General features: G+C 36.3%; 1 protein-coding gene across 9 annotated transcripts in view; it reads right to left on the minus strand.

Moving 5' to 3' along the window:
* The window catches only part of PDE1A (phosphodiesterase 1A), a 349550-nt gene that overhangs the window by 30871 nt on the left and 293899 nt on the right, over positions 1 to 24780 (minus strand). For 6 of the 9 annotated variants that reach the window (XM_086719095.1, XM_086719094.1, XM_025912766.2 and 3 more), the window contains 5 exons: positions 21842 to 21943; positions 21088 to 21208; positions 10050 to 10131; positions 7937 to 8057; positions 6709 to 6869 (listed from right to left, as the gene is read on the minus strand). In XM_086719095.1, coding sequence (XP_086575221.1) covers positions 6709 to 6869; positions 7937 to 8057; positions 10050 to 10131; positions 21088 to 21208; positions 21842 to 21943 — 587 coding nt within the window. The remainder of the gene's footprint in view (positions 1 to 6708; positions 6870 to 7936; positions 8058 to 10049; positions 10132 to 21087; positions 21209 to 21841; positions 21944 to 24780) is intronic. The other 3 variants (XM_086719093.1, XM_086719092.1, XM_025912768.2) reach the window with 1 other exon arrangement.

Raw genomic sequence — 24780 nt, forward strand, 5'->3', positions numbered from 1 at the left:
GCAGCAGGAAATTACAATGGCAACATCTGATACATACTGGCTTTAAAACTGATGACTATTTTAGTAGATGTATTTTTGTACCAGATTGCATTTTTACTTATTTATTATGAAACATTCTACTCATATAAATGGGTTATAGTTACACATATAAAGTATATATGTCAGGTATAACCATAATCACAAAATGAACATTTGTGAGATAAACTATTACTAAGGGTCCCATCATTCCCCTAGAACCATTCTGAATATTTTCCCCTTTCTTTTGTTTTATCATAAGTGTATTCTAAAACCTATTATTTAGTTTATGGGTTTTTAAAATTTTTCTATAAATGGTTTCTTGCTCTATTGTGGCAGCTTGTATATTTTGCTTCATATTATTTGTGACTTCCATCTTTGTTGGTACTCACAACTAAAGTTCATTTATCTTAACAGTTGTATGCTTTTCCATAATATGAATACACCACAGCCTGTGAATTCATTTTACTGTTGTTTTCAGTTTTTTTCTTTTTTGCTCTCAATACCAATGCTATAGTGAATATTTTGTCCGTGTCTTCTGATGCACATGAGCAAAATCTCTCTAGGGTAAAAATACAGAAGTCAAATTATTGGGAAACATGGCATGTGCGTCTTCAGCTTTGCTAGAGAAAGCCACGTTTTTCTGGAGAATGATTCTATAAATTTACATATATACAATTAATGCATAAGAAAACCAAAAACTCTGGCATTAGTCTTGACTCTTTTCTTGATTTCATACTCCAGATATAATCACTTAACAAATCTTATCAGTTCTACTTTCAAAATAGATCCAGAATCTGATCTCTTGTTGCTATCCTTTCTTTCTCATGCCTACTCATTCAAGTCACCATCTTTAGGCACCCAGAATTTAGACACTTCTCCCTCCATCAGTACTCCCTGGTCTAAGTCCCCAGCTCTCTCCTGTGTTATAAACCACAGCCTCTTTTCTCACTTCCTTGTTTCCTTTTCTGTCTCCCAAACAGAATATTTTCCATTCTGTAGCCAGAGTGATCCTTTTAAAACTTCAGACCATTTTATTTTTCTTCTTCAAAATGCTGCATTTGGCTTCCTATCCCTCTTGGGCCAAAACCAATGATGTGGTGTCATGTTATCCATTTATCACAGGGCCTACATTAGTCCCACTTGCCCGATCTTCTGTTTCACTTACCTCCTGTTATTTTTTTCATGTCAGGCAAACTCCACCTCTCAAATATTGTGCTGATCATTTCCTCTGTTTGAAAATTTATTCCCCCACACCTCCTCATTGCTCTTTCTAATCTCTTCCTTGTATTTATTTAAATGATCACTTCCTTAAGAAAGCCTTTCTTGGCTACCTTAAAATGCAATCCTGCTCCCAGCTTCCACAGCTTCTTTCATAAATGTAGGGATTATTGTTTCTCTCTCTCTCTCTCTCTCTTTTTTTCTATATCCCTAATTCCTAGAACACAACAGAAGCACAGTAAATAATAATTATTTAAATGTTTATTTATTTATTTTTTTTCAACGTTTTTTTTATTTATTTTTGGGACAGAGAGAGACAGAGCATGAACGGGGGAGGGGCAGAGAGAGAGGGAGACACAGAATCGGAAACAGGCTCCAAGCTCGGAGCCATCAGCCCAGAGCCTGACGCGGGGCTCGAACTCACGGACCGCGAGATTGTGACCTGGCTGAAGTCGGACGCTTAACCGACTGCGCCACCCAGGCGCCCCGTAAATGTTTATTTATTTTTTGAGAGAGAAAGAGAGAAAGACAGAACGTGAGCAGGGGAGGGGCAGAGAGAGAGGGAGACATAGAATCTGAAGCAGGCTGTAGGCTCTGAGCTGTCAGCACAAAGCTAGACGCGGGGCTGGAACCCATGAGCTGCGAGATTATGACTGGAGCTAAACACGTGCTTAACTGACTGAGCCATCCAGGAGCTCCAATAATAATTATAATAACAGTCAACTCATATAGTGCTACTATTCTAGGTACTTCTTTTTTTTAATGTTTATTTTTGAGAGAGAGAGAGAGAGAGGGGGGCAGAGACAGAGACAGAGAGACAGAGAGTGTGGGGGAAGGGCAAAGACAGGAGACACAATCTGAAGCAGGCTCTAGGCTCTGAGCTGTTAGCATGCAGCCTGACATGGGGCTCAAACTCATGAACCCCGAGATCATGACCTGAGCCGAAGTCAGACACTCAACTGACTGACATACCCAGGCGTCCCTATTTTAGGTACTTCTAAGCAGATTCTACAAATCACCTCATATAACTCCCAAAACCCAACGTGGAGAAAGAGGACTTCCTGTTCTAGTGACATAAAAGGGTCGAGTGTTTCCACAGAAAACAAGTACACAATTGGAAAATATTAACAAAAACAATTCCACCACAATGGAAATCAACCAAGGCAACACAACGATTTAAGAAGCATTTATTCTTGAAAAACTGCTAGCGATTCAGGTAAGGAAAACAGCAATCGGCGACCTTTTTGCCTGGGGCTACTCCCAACCTCCCTGCCAACCTCAACTTGAGAATGGCACCGGAAACCAGTTTTGCTGCGAGAGGCGGTAGACTCAATTTGGGATAGAAGCAGAGGGCAAAACCCCCTGGTTTCCACAATGTAAAACAGTGGGTTTGGTTTAGAATAAATGGGGGAAATGCACAGCTTTGCAAGCCTGAGGTTGCAGTCCAAGTTTGGGGTAACAGGTAGATGAGCAGGATTTCAAAGAGAATTCCTAGCAGTTGAAGAGCCATGGAAAGTCTAGATAGCTCTCTCCAATCTCTGGCTAACTGAGGAACTATGCAAGCATGCAAGAGATGTTGAGAAAGTCTTCCTGCACTACCTTGATTTTTGAAAACGTTGTTAAAAAGCTGTTGTCCTCATATTCTTGAATTTCAAGAATACGTTTTAAATTTTTTGGACGATTTAAAAATTTTAATTATTAAATATAAAATCTATTTTAAAAACATTTTTGAACATCAGAGACAAAGCTTTCTAAGGTTTTTGTGTTATTTTGTGGAAGGGTAAAGTTATTAACTTCATTGTCATCTACTATTGATTATGCATTTAAAATTTTCTAATTAATCATGACAATAATAGGAATAAAGTGTAAATATTTCACACCATTAAGGAAATGAATTGGAATGGAAAAAATAAACAACCCAAGCAGTAAAAATGAAGGCGAGAAAAGCAGGAAAACAGAAATACTAGATTAAAAAGCCTCCTCTAATTTTTATAATTTTTATAATGAATAAACACTGAATTTTCCTAAATGTTCTTTCTGCATCTCTTAAGATGTTAGGTTTTTATCCCTTGATCCTTAATATGGTGCATTGCAGGGGCGCCTAGGTGGCTCAGTCAGTTAAGTGTCTGACTTCTGCTTAGGTCATGATCTCATGGTTTGTGAGTTGGAGCCCTGTGTCAGGTTCTGTACTGACAGCTCAGAGCCTGGATCCTGCTTCGGATTCTCTCTCTCTCTCTCTCTCTCTCTCTGTCTGCCCCTCCCCCGCTCACACCCTCTCTCTGTCTCAAAAATAAATAAATGTTAAAAAATTTTTAAAAAATATGGTGATTGCACTTCTGGCATAAAAACCCTGTGTGGTGGTCAATTCAGTCTGCAAACCCAGGACTCCAGCAAAGGTAAGCAGATACCTTCCAGAGAGATTCTGGCTCCAAGTTTCTGTATCTCTCTCAATTTCAGTTTTATTTTTATTTGGATGGGTTCTAAGGACATCAGTTTCTTTTTTTCTTTCTTTCATTTTTTGTTGTTGCAAGCAAAGTACTCTTCATTACTTGTTACAAGCAAGGAGACAGGGAGATAGTTCTTGAAGCACTGTCTCTGTCATTTTCTTGTTAGCAATATTTCACCCAGCAATTTATTTATTTATTCATTTTTACCATGAGATATTTCTTTAAGTTTATCTCGTTCACCACTGCATTGGAAACAGCAACCAACCATGCAATGTTACAAGTCAAACAAATCTGGCAGTATTTGCTTTACTCAAAACGTGTGTACCCTACACAACTATCCTTTGGAAATTATATTATCAAAATGATCCAGGATTCTAATTTGCTAAAGCCAGGCTGCCTGTGTTCAAATCTTGGTTCTATCTTATCTAACTATAGGAGTCAGATATTATCACTCAATTCCAGAAATGTAAATTGAGAACTTTATATAGATCTAAAGTTTACTGTCTGTGTGCAACAAAATATTCAGTAGAGCATGGTGGCAGAAAGTCTATTAAAAAGGGAGAAATTGCAGTCACTAATTCAATTCTGATAACAGGTTTATGACAGATAGATTCCAGGTGACGGGTTCATGTTTGGGGCGTAGTGTTGCTTATTTTAATTAAAACTTTCTTAGAGGAGAGTGTGTTTTGGTCAATTGGATTTTTTGGGTTCATTGAAGATAAAGGCTTCAAGTGAACTTTTTCAAACTTTTTTGAAAAGGTAGTATACTAGGAGGTGCTCGCATGCAGTGGGGAAAATGGGTAAAGAATCAGAACAGTTTTAACTCTACTGCTTAGAAGCTGTGTGATCCTCAGTTTCCATATGTAGCAAAGGAGAGTAGTCACCTCTAGTTAGGAAGATTGTTGCAGGAGGAAATAGGATAATCCATGTCAAATGCCTGGCACACAGGAGGGATTTCAGAATTCTTACTCCCCTCCTCTCTTCCTTGCATCACTGAATATCTAATATATCTATTTGTTTTCTTTTCTGAATAAATACATTCAAAGTGGAATTTAAGTATTCATTTATTCATTCATTCAAAACTATCCTCACTAAATAATTTTAAAGCAACTACACTATGCCGGGACATGCTAGCTCTGAGAAAATCATGACAATGAGATAGACATTGTTCCTATTTTCAGATGGCTTATAGTTTTGGGATTTATATCTTACTGTGCTTCAGTAATTGTCCATAGAGAGGGGCAATTCTCATCATTTGAAGTCTCCAATTAGATGGATCTGACAATATTTTAGTTTGGCCATCTGGGTCTCGTACTGCATTATATTTTTTATTGAGTGACAATAATGTATTACAAAGATCCTCTGTAATGGCTAAGGCTAGCTACATAATTACAGGTCCCCATATAAAATAAAACTGAGACTGAAAAATTTTTAAGAATTTCAAGATGATGATAGTAGAGGATTTAAGTACAGGGCCATTCTGAGTGTGTGTGTGTGGCGGGGGGCGGGGGGGTGGTGCTGTGCGAATACAGGAAGTGGCCCTCATGATAGCTGTATAGAGCCACCAAAGCCTGGGAAACTCTATTTCTTCTCAACGAAGATCAGACTTTTAGGAAAATGTAAGTTACACAGTCAGATGAAGACATTAGAATGGTATTTCTTTTATTTCCTAATAGCAGAGGTGGAGAAATAATGTGACACCATTAAGTAGTTATTTAATTAAATGAATATATACTGAGTGCCTATGATATGCCCAACACTGTGCTACGAGCTAAGGAATATACTGGAAAACATAACAGCCCATGTCCCAACTTGTGTGAATCATATGTTCCCCTGTGGAAAACAGATGATAAACTTTAAAAGGAATAAATAAATATCATCAATTACGGACTAGTGATACCACTTTGAAGCAACTGAACTGGGCCCTAATCAGAGAAAAATAGGACAGACGACATACTTGTCATGGTCAAGGAGGGCCTCCTGGTGGAGCTGCCTACCATGAAGGTTTAGAGCACTGCATTGGGGAGAAAGAGTGAATTCTAGCTCCTTCACTTACTAGCTGTGGGATTTGGGGCAAGTCACATCACTGTCTTCTGCCTCAGTTTCCTTATCTGTAAAAGGGGAATAATAATAGTATATACCTTATAAGGTCCATGTGAAAATTGAGTTAATTAAGTGCTATTTTTCAAAATAAAAATAAATACATACTACAAACTGTTAGCCAAGGAGGACTCAGCCTTGCAGAAAACTCTAAGGGGAGAATCTTTGGCTGAAGAAACAATCATCGCAAAGGCTCTGGGAGTATTTCAAGAAGCTGCCAGAGGCCACCGTGCAGGGAGTACAGCACCTGAGAGACACAGGGCTATGGACAGGAGCGAGCATGAGGGGAGATGGGGGCCAGATTTGAAATCAGAAAGCTAATTTCCTGAACAAAGATAATGACTGCTACAAATTCACATATCTTGTAAACAAAAACAACGAATGTACTTGAATCAGAAAACATGTCAGAAATGGCTAACACTAGCTTCCCATTTGTTTCCTTTAAGGGAAGGCTTACAAATGATTCTTTCCAATGCACGAATGGAACTGTCACCTGAAGAAGTAACTTAGTAAAATTGAACAAAAAAACACACCCAAGTCTCTGACACTGAGTGTTACATTCCTAATGCAACACAAAAGCCATGTGCAAAGCCTAAAACACAGGCTCAAAAGCACTTCCAGAAATTAACAGGAGGTTAATCTGTCACATAAAGTTTTGTCACCATTTTCTTGCCCCATCCTTTGCATTCATGTCACTGCCACCCACTGACACAGATTTCTGCAGTCCACATGACATAAACACAGCAGAATCTCTTCAACAGATAAGCCAACCTTGTGATGAATAATCAAAGGGTAGCCAATTCCAAGCACAGCCAAAAGTTTGTGTATTTCATAAAAGAAGAAATCTAGGGGGAAAAAGTACGAAATCCCAGAGGAAGAGTTAAGACAGAAAGAGAGAGTAGTAAGGCTTTATAAACAACTATACCTTGTGCAGCTAACTCTTTCCACCTCTCTTTGTTCTGCTGGATGATGTCCACCAGGTTGTTTTTGAAGCTTTTCAGGTCCACGCTTGCAAGGGAGTAGTCTGGGGAATAGGTTCCATCGTTCATGGTGCCCTTCATATTTGATCGTCTAAACAAATCAACACTGGGTGAACCCAATAAAGGTGCATATGCTAATAGTAACAACCAAAAAAAAAAAAAAAAAAGCCCAGAAAACACTAATGTCAAGATATGGAATGAGGGAGCAAAGCCTGAAACACTTCACAAAGCCAGCTGCAGAAACAGGATGGCAGGTGCTCAGGCCCAGTTTTGAGCATGCATCAGGGCTGCTCACATCCCTCCTTTTCTCCCATCATGGAGAGGGCCAGGACTCCGGCTGGAACTCCCTGGGTTGGTCAGAGCAGCAGGTTGGAGTGCTCTTGCATTATAAGGTGGCTAGGTCTCATTAGAAAAGCAGATACTTGAGGTGAGCTGACTTGGTGGTGAGTTCACAGGTGAACATAACAAATGGGGCATCACGTTCTGGAGCCCTAAGTGGGGCCAACCTGAATCATTTTTAGGAAAACATTTCCTCAATTTCCTCATTGGGGCAACATTTTGGGAACCTAGTGTTGTGCTATTAGGAAAAGTTGTGTGTTCAGATAGACAAGAATTTAGCATGATTAATCTACAACTGGAAGTTTTAAATAATATCCCTTAACAAATTTGTCAATGAAAAATGTTTAGCTTGAAATATTGTGATCGCATATACAGTGGATGCTACTGTTACCGTTAGATGTTACATGGATCTGTTGTACTCACATCATCCACAAGCTTTATTTTGATATAGGCATCTCTCTAGATCTACAAGTGGGTTGTAACTGGTTTGTTTGTAAGCAAACCAACACAACTATATATGTTAACATCCAAGACACAATACATACATTTGCACAAAAGTCAGATATTTAATTCTTCTGGTATTGAATACTCTTGTGTTATATTCATTAGTACTTTGATATATTAGTTAGTTAGTACTTTGTTAGTACTTTGATATATTTTGTAGTGGACTTGAAGTGAATTTCAAAGGCAGGTGCAATATAATAGAGAGCCACTAGGTGGCAATACTATCTAATAATTCTAAGAATTTCCAACCTAGCTATAAGAGATAATGAAGATAATCATTAAAAAAAAAAAAAAAAAAAAAAAGACGCAAAAAAAGAGAAAATACCAAACCTGCTTGCCCCATAGGAAGGAGTTTCTGTTTTCGAGGCTTCCTCTATAAGAGGAGTAATAATTTTCTCTGTTGAATCTGTCAGAAGAGAAAATGTTGGCTCTACTATGAAGTCAATGAAACCTACAAAAGCAAAAAAAAAAAAAAAAAAAAAAAAAAAGAGAGAGAGAGAGATGAATTGAAACACTACAATTTTCTGAACTCTAAAATCTGTAATAATGAAGAGTCTGATGCATCAGGTAGAAAGCATCAGCTACATACTGGTTTGGTTTACCCACTGAAATTATTTTTAACCCAATAACACAATCTTTAGAGATAGTTTAACAGCTCTATAAAATGATCTCTCAAGCAGTGGAAGTGATGCAATTTAAGCTTGATAAGTATATTGGCTTTTCTATTTAATATTCAGTTTTTATACTCTTGTTTACAATAAATTCAAGTCTAACCAGACTTGATTATATTTTCCTCTCAGTGACAGGGATCATTACTTTTCTGAAACGATTCCACTTGTTTGTTGAATTTATTATTGACCAACAAAAAATAATATCTAAGCTTCAAAGAAACAAGAGAATTGAAGTTGCTTCTCAGGCCACAGGAAGGCACCCACTTTTTTGCCCCCTCTGACTATATCAGTCAGAGCTTCCTGCCCGTGTGTTAATATTTCAAATTGCTGTTTATTATTCTCTGGATGTAAAGCGTTAGTTCACAGCACGTGGGTGTGTTCTGTCAAATCAGTAAAGAGAACAGTAACATCTCTGGAAGACAGCATTATTTCCACCACCTTGAGATGTCAGGATTGAATACAGACTTTAAATTTAAAGTACTCGTCAAGATACGAAATGACACACAGAGAGAATGGGGCAATGCCCAATGTTCATGGGGAGAAGGAGACAACACACTCTAAACTGTGTACACATTTCAACACTACGTGTCCCTGGAGAGGTATGGCACTGGAAATCAAGTGCTTGTGGTCTTAAACACACCTGGGAGCTATGGACGATCATCTGAATATAAGAGAAAATTGGAGGGAAGCTTTTAAAGTGATACTGTACCCAGAAAGATCCACATTTGAAGAGTATTCCATCCATCAGATACACAGATAAAAGGAATTCGCATTTTAAGTAACTGGCTTAGTCATGTAATACATTAAGGTGCATTTTTAATTCAAGAAAACTTCAATAGTTTTGTGTTTTAATTGATACCTTCCACTCAAAGCAATGTTCATTGGCCACCAGTAGGCTATTTCAAGTTCTGTCTGTAGTTTTCAATGCCTGGAATTCGGAGACCGTCAAATGAGGTGTCACCTTGCTAACAGGGTAGCAATTTATATTACAGCAACAAGCCTCAGACACCTCCATTCTTTCCAGTTTCCCTGAGGAGGTCCTTAGCCTGTTATGCTCACAGCTGCTAAACAATGGTAGGTACCAGTGTTATGGTGCCTAGAAAAACAGCTGTTGGAACTTGGATGGGAAGGGGCAAAGGTCAGAGCGAGACTCTTTCTGACAGTTGACTACTGCTCTGTTGGAGGTGGTACTGGAGCAGCTAGAGAGGTAAGGCGGCAATCCTAATGTTTATTAATCTTGCAGTTCAGTAATGAAGGTGCTGGCTCAGGGGATAACCATTACAAACATTTGGAGCATGCAGCATAGCAACCATATGTTATAATAATGGGTTGAACTTGTTGGTTTATCTTCTTATATCATAAGAATTTTTTTCCAAAGGAATGTAAACTGGCATATTGAATATATTATGCAAACAGTGATAACGGGACAGATATATTAACATTTTCATTGAATTGTTCTATATGCAAAGGATTACATTACAGATTACAATAATCAGCAACACAATACAAAAAAAAGCTGTCTCTTAAACAAGAAGAAAGCCTGTCATTTGTAAGAAGGTTGTAAATAGAATAACAATTACATTTACTAATACTGCTTGATTGAATTCATTTTGTGAGAATTTTTCAAAATCCTTATCATTTAGCACCATATAGATCAGTCTAAACATCAAATTTGTTAGGAGTGTGAAGTTTCATGGATGTTTGCCCCTTTAAACAACATGGTTTCTCCATTTGAAAACTGGCACACACGTGCCCACCCTCCACAACAGTACCTATTTGTGACTGGGCCACCATCGTTGACTTCCGGTCACAAAGTGGGGAAAATGGAAGTCCTAACTCAGCTTCTTTATCTCCCTGTGGAAAGGAAAGCTCATTAGTACAGGCTTAGTCTGGAGAGGCTTAGACGACGAGCAGTCTAGATACAAAGCCTAAAAAAGTTGCATCTTTCTTTTCTTAATTGACACTGTGTATTTATTTATTTATTTTTTTATGAAACAAAAAAACTATAGTCCAAGTTGGTGTAATTTTACTTGGTCTCCTTTTGAGGACATACTTATTGCTGAAGAAAAAGAAATGAACATTTCAGCACCTGGAGACTCTGCTTTGGTATTACAATCCCCTTGATTATAAAGAGACAAACCTTTGCTCTTTGGAATTTTCTGCAATTGCCATAAAATAGTCATCTCAGTGTGTTATTTGGCATTTAATTAACAATCAAGTTCTTGGATTCTCATGCTTTTTGTCCCCCCAGGCTAAATACATCACAGATCTTCACTATGAAGACTTCATGAGTATATTATTTTTTGAAGTCAAAAGTATATGAATATTTTGAAACATCTTTCCACTTATAAAACAACATTAATTGAATCTCCCACAGCAAATGAAGAGTATCTTCAACATCCTTACATTCTGTGTGCATCATTTTAACGTATTCTCAGAAAATGGAAATGTTAATGATTTTTATTACTTGATCCTATCCACAGCAAGTTAATTGAGTACATATGTTAAAGAATTCCATGTACGTTTGGGTTTAACATCACAAGAACTGATTCGATTTTCATCTCCTAAAATAAAAGTGGCTGCTCTGGGCAGAACCTTATTATCACAAGATTTATCCAACATCGAACATAGGTTCTTTCCTTGGCATTCAAGGGGATGTGCTTACAAAAGAAAGAGAAGCTACTTCACTTGTGTCTCTTCACCTTGATCTTCTGGCTATTTGAAGGATGCCTTGGGCTCTATCTTCTCCTAAGCTGTTGGCTGTATACCTTCACAGAACACACGGTGACTTATGTAAGACCACAGTTTAGGACACGTGGCCAGGTTCTCGAATCAGAAGACAAAAGGGAGGGACCATCACTTTTGCTGTGTTGTGGAGCCCATGTAACAATGCAGTGTCTGTCTTGAGGACCTCAGATTTTCAATCCCTCTGCTTCCTTTAACACCTTTTCATTGTGATCTTTACAATAACATGTCAGTATGTTTTATTGGCTTTAAAGTTATTCATTGACAATGTTTTCTGGTGCATTTCCTTGAAACCATACCTCTGATCATAAGAAGCAGGAAGTCTGAAATCAGAATTGTTTGGGGAAAAATCTGGATATGGTCACCAGAGAAGTACGCAAAGTAGCTGTAAACAGGAATATTTGACTACGTCATAGCTTAGAGAAAATGGGGAGTAGAATTTCCGTGACCTCTCCCAGCAGCTGTGCTCCTTCCTTAGAGAATAACAACACCCATTCCATTTGGAGTTAATATTTACACCCAGCTTAAGGGACAGAGGGAAAGGAATTATTAGTGCCATTAGCCTCAGAGTTACAAGATACACACTTCAATCACTGCTTTTCATCTGGCTCTCTTTTATTTCAGACATATCACAAACTTGATGGAATGAATTTTCCTCATATGTTACCTCACTTGGTAATTTTGGTTAACTCAAGTTAGTAATAAAGATATAATAGTATCTACCTAGTAGGACTATCCTGAGGTTATCAAAGATAATTTATGTGAAGGCTACACTGCCTAATATTTAGTAAATGGTCATTCAATATTAGCTAGTAAGAACCATACTTCATACAGGTGAAGAGGATTAAAAGTACACTTACCATGATGAGCACTGAGCTCCGTATAGACGTGCTGATTCACTATATTGTACACCTGAAGCTCATATAACACTGTATGTTAGCTATCCTGGAATTAAATTTTTTTAGAAAGAACCATACTTCATAATAGCAAAGATACAGAGCTGTGAGGTATTTATAATGTCTAATGCATATCTTAGATGGTTTTAAACCACGGGATAAATGACTGGTACTTAATTGAGCATGTAATGGAGAGGCATTGGCTCCCCACCCCTGTCCTCAGGACCTCCCCAGTTTTCTAGCAGGAAACTGACAAGACAGGACTTTTACTTTTGAAATATTGATTTGTCAGCAGTGTGGGGGATTGCTTGAAGTGAATTAAACATGAATCTTGGGCTTCAAACCTGAATGAAAAGGAGTCTTTGGTGCCACTAATAGAAATAAGGCAATCTGAATGAGGGCTGTATTTGAAGACTATTATGCATTTGATCTTTAACATAATGAGAATAACGTGCAAGAATAATATCATTGTTTATATTAAAATATAAATGATAATATTGCTATTGTTAAAATAGAAATAAAGCTCCTCATAGACTTCATGGGAAATGTGATATTGTAGACACTTATCTGATCTATGCCTATATAACTGGTTTTATTGATTAGGGGGCTGCTATCTGATATTTTAATATGTATATTTTTATACTATATAATAGGAGTTCTTTGTTTGATCTAAAAATGATAATTTGGGCCTGAAAAAGGCATTGTGGTGATTTCCCTTCTATGAGCTAAATTTTATAGAATGCTAGAAGGCAACATTTTCATATAGGACCTAGGCACTTGACAGATACATATCGGGTCCACCACCCTATATTTGGAGGGAGAAATTTTATATTCTATTCGCTTCTTATATTCCACAATTGAATTAGGGTATTAAATGTCTACTGCTAAAGCACATTGAATACTAAAGCACATTAATTATTTAATTTATTTATAAATATTTCAAGGTGTTATTCTTTAGGGTGAATTGAGACCATGAGGGCAAGATTAGTAGGAGGCCCTATAGCCAGACTATGGGGGCACCACAAACCCAGTACGACAGGGGGGTACTACTAGGGGAGAGAGAAAGATATGTAAAGAGAAAGTTGGGATCCCTGAGTATAAATTTAATAAACGCTAAAATTTTCCTTATTGGGTCCCTGAATTGGGAGCGTTTACTCTCCCTAACGATGAAATCTGGGGTCAAGGCAACAGACATTGTGTAAGTCATCTAGTTTTCTCTTGGAGGATGTGCTTTCATTTGAGGTTGCTGCCTTCAGGAGGCCAAAATATACTTTCAAAAATCAGTAAAATACCAAATATATGTATGTTCTGGTGTATTGACTTGTACAGTGGTTGGAATAAAATTACAGGGCCCTAAGGCCACTGACCCCAATTAACCAATGTCACCCAATTGTGCTCCTGGATCCCTGAATCTTTTCTTGGGGATGACCTTGCAGGTGGGAAAGGGGAGAAAGTGACCCCAGAAATGTGGAAACACAAGGCAGCCTGATGTGCTCAGACTTGTCCCTGTATCAGCAATTCCCTTGGAGGCCGTTGAGGTTGCTTCTTTGAAAGGCCATGACAAAGACCAGTAATATTTTTATGCTTTCCTAACAGTATGAAATGCTCTGGTAGTGGTCAACAAGTTGTCAAATCCAGTGACTTAATGGCACTTTTTTTTTTTTTTTTTGCATTTTGTCTGAAGCCAAAGAATTTCTATAGCTTTCAAAAACTGAAGACAAAATGGTGAAGTATAGAAATCTTGAGAACCTTCTTGCATTGAAAACAAGTTTTAATCACAGAAGCAACACCAACAACAAACATACAGGAAGCTCCTGACCACAGACTTGGGGGCCACTACAAGGCCAAGGGTGAATTTGAGGGGTCACAAGTTCTATAGGGACATTTAACTGAGGGAGAAGGGGAAGAAGCGATAGTTTACAATCTTTGGACAACTTATTTAAGGGATTTAAGCCATCTAATTACCTTCTTTCATTCTTGCTAAAAATTGTCCTTCTAAATTCCAGGAAGCCATCAAAACTGTTTAAATGTTTAATGATTACTATAGCTAACATATTCACTTGCAGCAAGATTTATATTGTATGATTGTATTTTGTGAGTTATAAATATTGTATAGGACATTAGTATCCTTGCATGCCTCTTAAAACTATGAGCTTTGATTTTTAAATTTTAAGTTATTATACGGGCTCATAGCTGTGGTTCTTTATATTTATCAATTTTTGGTGGTGGTCGTGTCTGAATTTTTGATGCCAGATCCTTGGCTGAGGTTGCCCTAACTAAATACATTACCAAATAATACATTCCCCATATTACTATGGGGAATACAATCTATTTTGAAATAACACACTTCACACTACTTCTTGTAATTTTGAAGAACATAAAGGGGACTGACAGTATACAATTTAGGATAAAATAATCGTTTTGTCCTGCTCCCCAAAACTTGTAATTCCAATTATTTGTTTCCCCTTTTTTGAAAAGGTAGTACCTATTGGTAAATATAGATTTTACATAACTGTTCATTTTTTTTTCATGTAACACAAAACAACCAGCTGAAAAAGGAAAAATTCACTTAGTTATTAGGTTTGTATAATATGAAGCAGAAACAAATTTTAGTAGCAGGAAGTATTTCTTTTAACTTTATTTGTATTAACTTCTTGTTATCTTGACAACACCAAGAGTTTGGGTGACACTGATGAAATTTTAAAGAGTAATGCAAATAACTTGGTTTGCATTGATTTCTCCTCCAGAAATACGGTGTGTTTTAAAAATTCTTAATACCTATTCTTTTGTTGGAGAAAATGAACTTAGTAGAAAAATTAATAAGAAATTGGCTTAGAAGTCAACACATCTCAAAATTCCTCTGGATTTTTCTGAAACATTAAGTGATATGTATGTAAATATATGTATGTACACACATACATATACACATATACGTTTCTGTGTGTGTAAATTTATACGTGCGTACATGCACACATATATGCACACCTCCAAAAGGCTAATATATGGGATATGGCAGAGTAAGAGTACTGGGAGATTCATTTAGTTAACTGAATGCACAGAAACATTTTAGCTGTTGGCATCAATGTCATACATTAGCATAAGTCTCATAAAGATAAACTTGTTTTGCTTGTAACCATGTTTGTTGGTAGTACAGACTCACTTGTTCTGACCTTTCACATCACATTCTCCTGTTTTGCTCTATATATTTCTGCAGGGGATTTGAAAGTCACTGACTTTTAAAAGTCCAGAGACTGCGAAATATAAGATTCCATTATTAAAAGCTCAAATCCTAAATCAACTTATTACAGTCTGAAAGGAATTTCATAGTTGAAGAGGGAATGCCAACAGAGATAATTTGATTTTATAATGGTCCACCTTAACCTGTATGCTTACTCGTCTCAGAGCTGTAAGTTTCTTGCCTTATATATTAAGGTCATTCAAGAAAAGACAGTCATTTCTGAACATTTTGGGATGACACAAATGCCTATTGTTGCCTATCAAGAATCCCGTGAAAAAAACAAATGAAAAACCTGACATTTTCATACTCTAAGTAAGTAACACAGTCTGAAAAATTCAGATCACAAAAACATTCCAAATATCATGATGTTATACCTATTCCAAGACTTGACCTTTTGTGCTGCATGCATTTTTATCTCTATTTAGATATCTGAGTCACTGCTTATCAGGCGCTGAGAATGACAGAGGAACTAAGTAGCCTTATGGAACGGTTTACCTCTACCCTGAATTTCAGATGTGAAAAATCACTGCGTGTTAGAAGCTTCATTATTAATAGCAGTCACCTTTCTAGAAAATTCAAGAATAAGGTAGTGAATCTTGAAAACATCTTGACTCAATTTCATTAAATTCATTACTCTCATGATTCTGTCAGGTAATCTTTGTCTGGTTTGAAATTAATAAAAAATAGGGAGAATATAAGTCAAGATACTATTTGGATATCTAACAATAATTTTCAAGAGTTGCTGGAATTTATTGCAGACTTATATTAACAGGGTTTTTTTTAGAATTCTTAAAAAAATTTTTTTAATGTTTATCTGTTTTTGAGAGAGAAAGAGAGACAGAGCGCTAGTGGGAGAGGGACACAGAGAGAGGGAGACACAGAATCCAAAGCAGGCTCCAGGCTCTGAACTGTCAGCACAGAGCCGCTGAGGGGCTCAAAGTCACAAACCACGAGATCATGACCTGAGCCAAAGTTGGACTGAACCATCCAGGAGCCTCTTTTAGAGTTCTTTAAGTCATTCTGCTATATTCTTGTTTAAATCAAGGAAAAATTTATGTACAAAATTTAAGTGCATAAATTATGAACATATCTATGTAATTAACACGCAAGATACAAAACATTTCCATCACTTCCAGAAATTCCCTTAACTTTTTTCAGTGAATCTCACCTCCTACAGGCACCCATTGTTCAGATTTTAATCATCATAGGTTAATTTTGCCAATTTTGAACTTCATATAAATGGAATCATATAGTATGGTTTTTTTGAGATTTATTGTTGTTTGTATTAGTAGTCCATTTTTTCTTGTTGTATGATATTCCATTGTATGACTATGCCATTATTTATTTATTCATTTCTATTTTGGATGCAAATTTGGACTGTTTCTAGTATAGGGCTATAATAAGTAATACTGTTATGACTATTCCACATTTGGTGGGCATAAGCACTAATTTATCCGAGTTATACACATGTGGGTTGGCATGCTGGGTCATAGGGATATTAAGTCTTATGTTAGTTTCATTAAGTTTCATGGACGCTAGCCAGTAGTTTTCAGAGGAGTTGTAATTATTTATATTCCTACCAGCAATGTCTGATACTTCCAGTTGCTCCACATAATAAAAAACACTTAATATTTTCAATCCTTTTAACTTTGGTTATTATGGTGAGGATGTAAATGTATCTTACTGTGATTTTAATGTGCAATCCTTTGATAAGCAATGATATTGAGTATACTTGTATGTATTTATTACCAATTTGTGTACTTTTTTTTTTTCTTTTTTTTTTTTAATTTTTTTTTTCAACGTTTTTATTTATTTATGGGACAGACAGAGACAGAGCATGAACGGGGGAGGAGCAGAGACAGAGGGAGACACAGAATCGGAAACAGGCTCCAGGCTCCGAGCCATCAGCCCAGAGCCCGACGCGGGGCTCGAACTCACGGACCGCGAGATCGTGACCTGGCTGAAGTCGGACGCTTAACCGACTGCGCCACCCAGGCGCCCCCCAATTTGTGTACTTTTTAACGAGGTGGCTGATCAAATTAGGCTGATTTTTTTTATTACTGATTTGTAGGAGTTTATGCAATTTGTGAACAAGCGCTTGGACAGATATTTGTAGTACAAATATTTTCTCTCACTCTATGGCTTGCCTTAATGGTATTTTTGGAAGAGAAGTGTTAAAATTCGTTCTTGTCCACTTTACTACTTTTTTTTTCGTTTTTAGGCAGTGCTTTATGTGTCTTTTCTAAGAAATATTTGGCTACCCCTAAGATTAGAGAGATATTCTCCTGAGCTTTCCTCTAGAAACTTCATAGGTTTAGGTTTTGTGTTAAGGCTGGAGTCAATCTTGAATTAATATTTATATATGGTATACATAAGGGATAAAATTCCTTTTCTCCCATATATTTAATAGTATCAGTCTATTGCCATTTATAAACTTTCTTTTCACTGTTTAACTATCTTATTGCTTTTGTAGAAAATCAAATGATCGTATAAGTATGGGACTGTTTCTGGAATCACTATTCTATTTTATTGATCTATTTGCCTGACTCTATGTCAATAACACACTGCCTTGATGACTTTAACTTTCTACTAAGTCATGTGATAAGAAGGTGTAAATTTTCCAACTTTCTTAATCTTTTTCAAAATTGTTTTGATTATATCTAGATTCTTACATTTCCATGTCAATTTTAGGATCAGCTTTTCTTTCAACTACTACAAAGAAATCTGTTAACAGTTTTTGATAAGGATTATGCTAGGTATATTAATCAATTTTTTGAATTGACATCTTTTAAAAAAAATTTTAATGTTTATTTATTTTGAGAGAGAGAGGGGACAGAGAGGCAGAGAGAGGGGGACAGAAGATCTGAAGCAGGTTCTATGCTGACAGCAGACAGACCAATGTGGGGCCCAAACTCACAAACCATGAGATCATGACCTGAGCTGAAGTCAGACACTTAGCCAACTGAGGCACCCAGGTGCCCCTCGTACAATTGACATCTTAACAATATTAAATCTTTTAATCCATAACGTGGTATATCTCTCAATCTACATAGACAGATCTTTAAAAATTTCTCAATATTCTGTGGTTTTCAGTGTTCAGGCATTATATGCATTTAATTAAATGTATTCCCAAATTTTTTTTATGCTTTTATAAGTCATATTGTATTTAAATTTTTATTTTCAAGTTGTTTGTTGATAGTATACAGAACTACAATTGATCCTACAGCCCTGTTAAACTCATTTATCAGTTCCAGTAGCTTTTTATAGATTCCTTAAATTTCTATGTAGAAGCTCATATTTGTGCAAATAAAGACAGTTCTTTTTATTTTTATCCAATCTATTCTTTATTTTCTTTTACATATCGTAATGGCTAGAGCTTCAAATGCAAAGTTGAAAGGAAGTGGTAAGAGCAGATACCTGGAACTCAGCATGAAAGTGTTCAGTATTTCCCCAGGAAATATTATGTAAGCTATAGACACCTTTTACCACAATGGGAGATGTCCCCTACTTCTAGTTTGCAGAAAGTTTTGTAATTAGTGTCTTTTGAACTTTGTCAAATACTTTTTCTGCGTCTATTGAGATAATAGTAGGATTTTTTTTCTTTTAGTATAGTAATTATTTTAAATGATTTTTTACTTAAATCAACTTACGTCATAATATGCACTCTTTCACTATATTGCTAGATTGGATTTGCTAATATTTAAAGAAATTTTCCACCTAGGTTCATGATAGATATGGGTGTATAATATCCTTTTCTTGCAAAATCTTTGTCAGCTTTTGTCAGGGTTATACTGACAATTTTCCCTCTCGCTCTGTGTTATGAAATAATCTGTGTGAGACTGGCATTATTTCTTTTTGAAAAGTTTGAGAGAACTCACCATCTCTCACTTGAATTGAGAACTGAAAGAAGAATTAAGAATTGAAACCACCTAAGCCTGAATTTTTCTTCATGGAAAGAGTTTAAAATACAAATTCAGTGTTTAAAAATAGGTATATGGATATACAAATTACAATTTTTCTTATGTTTGTTTTGGTATTTTATATCTTTCAAGAATTTGACAATTTCTCCTAAGTTGCCAAATGTGTTAAAACCTAAATTATGCCCAAAATTCCTTGCCCTTTTGTTATATGTAGAGTCCATAATGACAACTCCTCTTTTACTTATGATTTGTGTTTTTTTCTCTTTTTCTTTTTTAAAAACATTTTTTTAGTTTATTTATTTATTTTCAGAGAGAAAGCAAGTGGGAGAGGGGCAGAGAGAAAGAATCCCAAGCAGACTCCCGCTGTCAGCTCAGATCCCGATGCAGGGCTTGAACTCACAAACCATGAGATCATGACTTGAGCTGAAACCAAGAGTCAGACGCTTAACCAACTGAGCTACCAGGCACCCATGTTTTTTTTCTCTTTTTAAACTTGCTAACAATCTTATTATTTTTTCTGAGAACAAACTGCTTTCCTTGTTAATTTTTGCTGTTGTTTTTGTTCTGTTTCATTAATTTCTGCTTTTATATTTTTACTTCCTTCCATCAACTTATTTTGGTTTTATTTCCCTAACTTCTTCAAATCATTGATACAAGTACTGTTATTCTTTTCTAATATGAGCATTTAGAGCTATACAATTTCCTCTAAGCATTGCTTTAGCTGCATTCCACAGAACTTCGCATATTGTGGTTTAATGATCATTTAAAATACTTAAAAATTTTGTCTTAACTTGAGCAAAGTCATTTTATCTCTTCATGTTTCTGTTCCTTCATTTATAATATGAGAAAATTGTTGTTAAAGATCTCTAAGTTCTCTTTAGATTTACCATTTTCTGACTAGTGTTTGGTTGAATACATGAAATTGTAATTTTTAATTGGCCATAACACACAGTTCTAGACCTGGATAAGTTTTAACATGTGTGTGTGTGTGTGTGTGTGTGTGTGTGTGTGTGTGTGTGTGTGTTTACCACAAAATGTATTAAAAATATTTTTAAGACTATTTTTAGTATGAAAATACTTAAATTTGGAAGATGTTACTGAGTAACTTTCTCTAGGACCATGCTATGCTATTTCAAAGTGAAACCGTATAGCATATTCATTGACAATGGGAAACAGAAAACAGAGTCATCCAAATGTAGTAATGTACTTGGTCTTTATGTCTTCAGAATAGGTATAATGTCAATTGGCCCTTTCTTACTGTATTCTTTATAATTAAAACTGTAACTTCCTTGAGTTATTTGAATCATTGTAACAAATTGTCAGACCTGAGGAGGGTCATGGGAATCCTGAATTTATAACCAGTGGTCAGAAGGGCTGGTGTCCTGGGGCCCCAGTTGATGTTGGCATCTGAACTAGAGCCACTCTTATGGAAGACTGAGCCTTCACCTTGTGGGGTCTGATGCTAACTCTCGGCAGTTAACATCACGATTGTATTGTGGTACCTCAGGTCGGAGTGGACTATTTTTAAAAAAGTATACTTGTGGTAGAGACCACTGGCCATTCCCCATGGCTAGGCTTGTTTTTTCATATAATAATCCACTTTTTACAAAGCATACATCCATCTAACGCAAAATTGTATTTCTCAGTCTTCCTTGCAACTATGCATATATGACTAAGTTATAACCAACAAGATGGATGCAGCAGTGCTGTATATTCTCCCCTTTCCCATTTTATGATGAAAGATATTTGATGTTTCTACTCTAACATTTTACCTCTTAACAGAAGACAACAATACTAATTTGTTTGTTTCTTTCTTTCCTAAGAGTGGCATCTGAGATCCAAGACTTGACTCTCTTTAAAATATATAGTATACTACGTAGGATTAGGAAATACATTTATCTGAAAGATAAATAGTAAGTCACAAGCCCTGAATTCGGAACAAAAAAAGGTGCATGTCAATATGCGTAGTTACTATTTCCAAAAACATGTGCACATAGTGTGAAAGAGGCACCTGTAGGAAAAACTCCTCCATCAGGGCCATGGTCCACCGGTGGTGCAGCTGCCAGGATTTGGCTGGGTGGCTGATGTCTGCTGCATGGAGAATCAGGGACATCGTTTTGGCTTTGTCAATCCTGTCAAATCAAGGACATGTTCAAATTATTAGGGCAAAGTAACCAGTTATAGTCTTTTTAAAAAAAATATTTACTTTTTATTTTTTGAAAAAATTTTCAATATTTATTTATTTGAGAGAGAGAGAGGGAGAGAGAGAGAGACAGAGAGAGAGAGAGAGAGAGTATACACACAAGGGAGGGGCAGAGAGAGAGGGAAACACAGAATCTGAAACAGGCTCCAGGCTCTGAGCTGTCAGAACAGACCCCAACGCAAGGCTTGAACTTTGGAACGGCGAGATCATTATGTGAGCTGAAGTTGGACACATAACCAGCTGAGCCACCCAGGCGTTCCTAATTTTTATTTTTATTTTACAGAGAGAGCATAAGCGGGGGGGGGGGGGGGGGGGGAGGGGTAGGGCAGCAGGACAGAGAGAGAGAGAGAGAGAGAGAGAGAGAGAGAATCTTAAGCAGGCTCCACACTCAACGTGTAGCCTGATGCAGGGCTAAATTCCACCACCCTGAGATCATGACCTGAGCCGAAACCAAGAGTCAGACACTTAACAGATTGAGCCACCCAGGTGCCCCAATATCAATTACAGTCTTTTCTGAATCTAAGCCCACCAAACTTTAACATTATAAAAGAAAATAACCTACCCTTCAGGCTGTTGCAAACTGTTTCTTATATTTTTAATTTGCTGGAAGTGACCTGACATGTCTGTAGACAAAACCATTTCAATCACTAGGTTCCGAAGATCCCTGTGGAGTCATCAAAAGAAGAAAGGTTTATTTGGCCCTTGAGGATTCTCAAGTAAAATATTTCTTCAAATATTACTACTTAAATTTTATTTTTCTTAATGTATATGAGCAAAAATATGCTACTTTTTAAATATAAAAGAGCTCGCAAACTTTGACTTTATTTCATCCTTTAACTCTAATGGCTTTAGGAAGTTCCCAGGAGAGCGATCTGTGAATGATGCTGTTTAACAACACTCCTGCTTTCCCCACCCACACGTACAACCCTCCCCTACTCATAATTCCTAAATATTGTTTTTATTTCTGAAAGTATCCTGACAAATCTAAAAAACATACTTTTATTTTACTTATTTTTTAAAGTTTATTTATTTATTTTGAGGAGGGGGTGGGGCAGAGAAAGGGAAGAGAATCCCAAGCAGGCTCCAGGCCCAGCCCAGTGCAAAGTCCAATGCAGGGCCAGATTACAACTAGCTGAGATTGTGACCTGAGCCAAAATCAAGAGTTGGCCACTTAACTGACTGAGCCACCCCCGTGTTTCCCAAAATTAATTTTAAATGCAGTATTTGCTATTATTAAAACAACCACTATTTATTCAGGTAAGTCCTGAATAAGTAGTGTCCTAAGTAGTGTCCCAAGTAGTGTCCTAGGTGCTTTTATATAGGGGGTATTATTATTTCACACCAGAGGAGATTGGGGTTTTCCCAGTCACATAGGTAGCTGGTACATGGCAGAGATAAGATTCAACACCAAGAGTTCCCACTCCTAAAGCTTACACTTAGACCACTTCACTGTGCCAACCTATCATCCTAAGAACCCCAGAGAAGTCAAGATGCTAATGTGAGTGCAATTCTCTGTTTAAGCTTTTGGGACCCTGACACTACAATATATTGTAGACACAGCTATTGAAAGTTTGATCAAATTTAAATCTGAGCTATAAATACAGTGACCATATCACAAAACCTATGCACGAATAACTCATTCTCACAGTAAGTTGGAAATAAGTTACGACAGGAAAGGCTTCATTGCTCAGTATAGATAGGTAGAAAAGTCACTTATACTGGAAATCATATTTTATTTTCATTCTGTGGCATGGCCACTGGAGTAAGCTAAATAAAAGGTGTGTGGTAAACTTGCATTATAATCTTGTGTCGAAGATATTTTACTTAAAGGTGGTATGACTGGATGCTTTTTTTTTTTTAACCAAAGCATATTATTATTTTTTTATTTATATATGAAATTTATTGTCAAATTCGTTTCCATACAACACCCAGTGCTCATCCCAAAAGGTGCCCTCCTCAATACCTGTCACCCACCCTCTCCTCCCTCCCACCCCCCATCAACCCTCAGTTTGTTCTCAGTTCTCAACAGTCTCTTATGTACCAAAGCATATTAGAGGTACTTGCTGAAAATTATGGGTCCTTAATTAAATTGCATTTTTCAGATGGGCATTGTGAGAAATCATTACGCTGATTACTGTTAATGATATTGAATAGCCTGCTTAGCATACTTGCTCCTAAATATTAAAGGAAACTAAAGATAATGAAATTATTTTTAATACATTTTTTTCCTCTGGAATTATGAAGAGACCCATATTACAATAGCAGCTGAACCAAAATATTCATTTTAACTAAGAAAAAATGAGATGAATGTTTTATGAAATCTTAAAATTTAGTACATTTTAGTTTGTAAGTGATTAGTAAGTGCTAGATATTATCAGTAATCAGCTAATAATGTATCAGTAAACTAGGCAAAATAGTGCACAAGGGAATGTTACTTTATGAATCTTCCTTACCAAATTTTTAAATTATTTCATTTATGGTTACTAAAGTTAAATTAAGAAATAAATAGGTATGCAAACCAAAAACCTACACGTTTTTTAAAAAGCTATCTATATTTTAATTTGTGGTAAAATATTATCAATTTTATACTAGCAAATATATCTTTTGTAGCTTTTAGAAACAGTGTTGTATCTATTAAATTCTACAATCTGTATGATATTATAGTATTAAAACAATTCTGTAAAACCATTCAATTAGGATGATTCTGAGAAGTTACTATACAGAAATTTATAAAATATTATGGGAATAAATTATTAGAATACTAAAGATGCTAAAGAACAAAAATGTAATAGGAAAAAATTACATTGAAATTGCAACAGAATCAACTTTGGGAAGGAAAAAGATTAATTTAAAGGAATAACAGTAAAAATTAATAATATAAATGTTACTTCTGGGAGTAATAATCACTGATAAAAATTAAATTAATACTCTAAATGAGTACTCTCTAAAAGAGAGTACATTTCTTGGTCCTTAGCAAATACCTCCAAACTTATCTCCCTACTCCTACGTATACCCTTCTATTCTCCACATAGCCCACCAATGGTAGCTTTAAAATCCCTTCACAATTAGATGGTGGCCTTCTTAGCTGGAAACACAACTGAGCTATTGTTTCCTGCAGAATAAAATGAAAGGCCCAAACTGGGTTCCCAAATTTCTCCCCCCCACATCAGATCTGCTTCCAAGGTTGCAAAAGCAAGCCCATGTTTTATACAGCTTCAAAAGTGGCCTTGAAAAACCAGAAAGCTTGAGTATTTGGAAAAGTAACCATCAGAAATTAGGGCTTGTTTTAAAAACCATTCATTCTTTAATTCATTCATTCATTCATTCATTCATTCATTCATTCATTTTGAGGCAGCTCTTCATCCGAAAGCATTTCTTTGAACATTTCTTTTTACCTTGATTTAAAGAAAAAAATTAAAAACCTGTGATATTTAAATGGGAATCTTTTCAGCTCACTAACTTTTAACAAAATCTTTGTTAAAGATAAGGCTTTTAAAAAAA

Source organism: Puma concolor, chromosome C1 (genome assembly GCF_028749965.1).
Source record: "Puma concolor isolate L17-30 chromosome C1, mPumCon1.1.hap2, whole genome shotgun sequence".
NCBI lineage: Eukaryota > Metazoa > Chordata > Mammalia > Carnivora > Felidae > Puma > Puma concolor.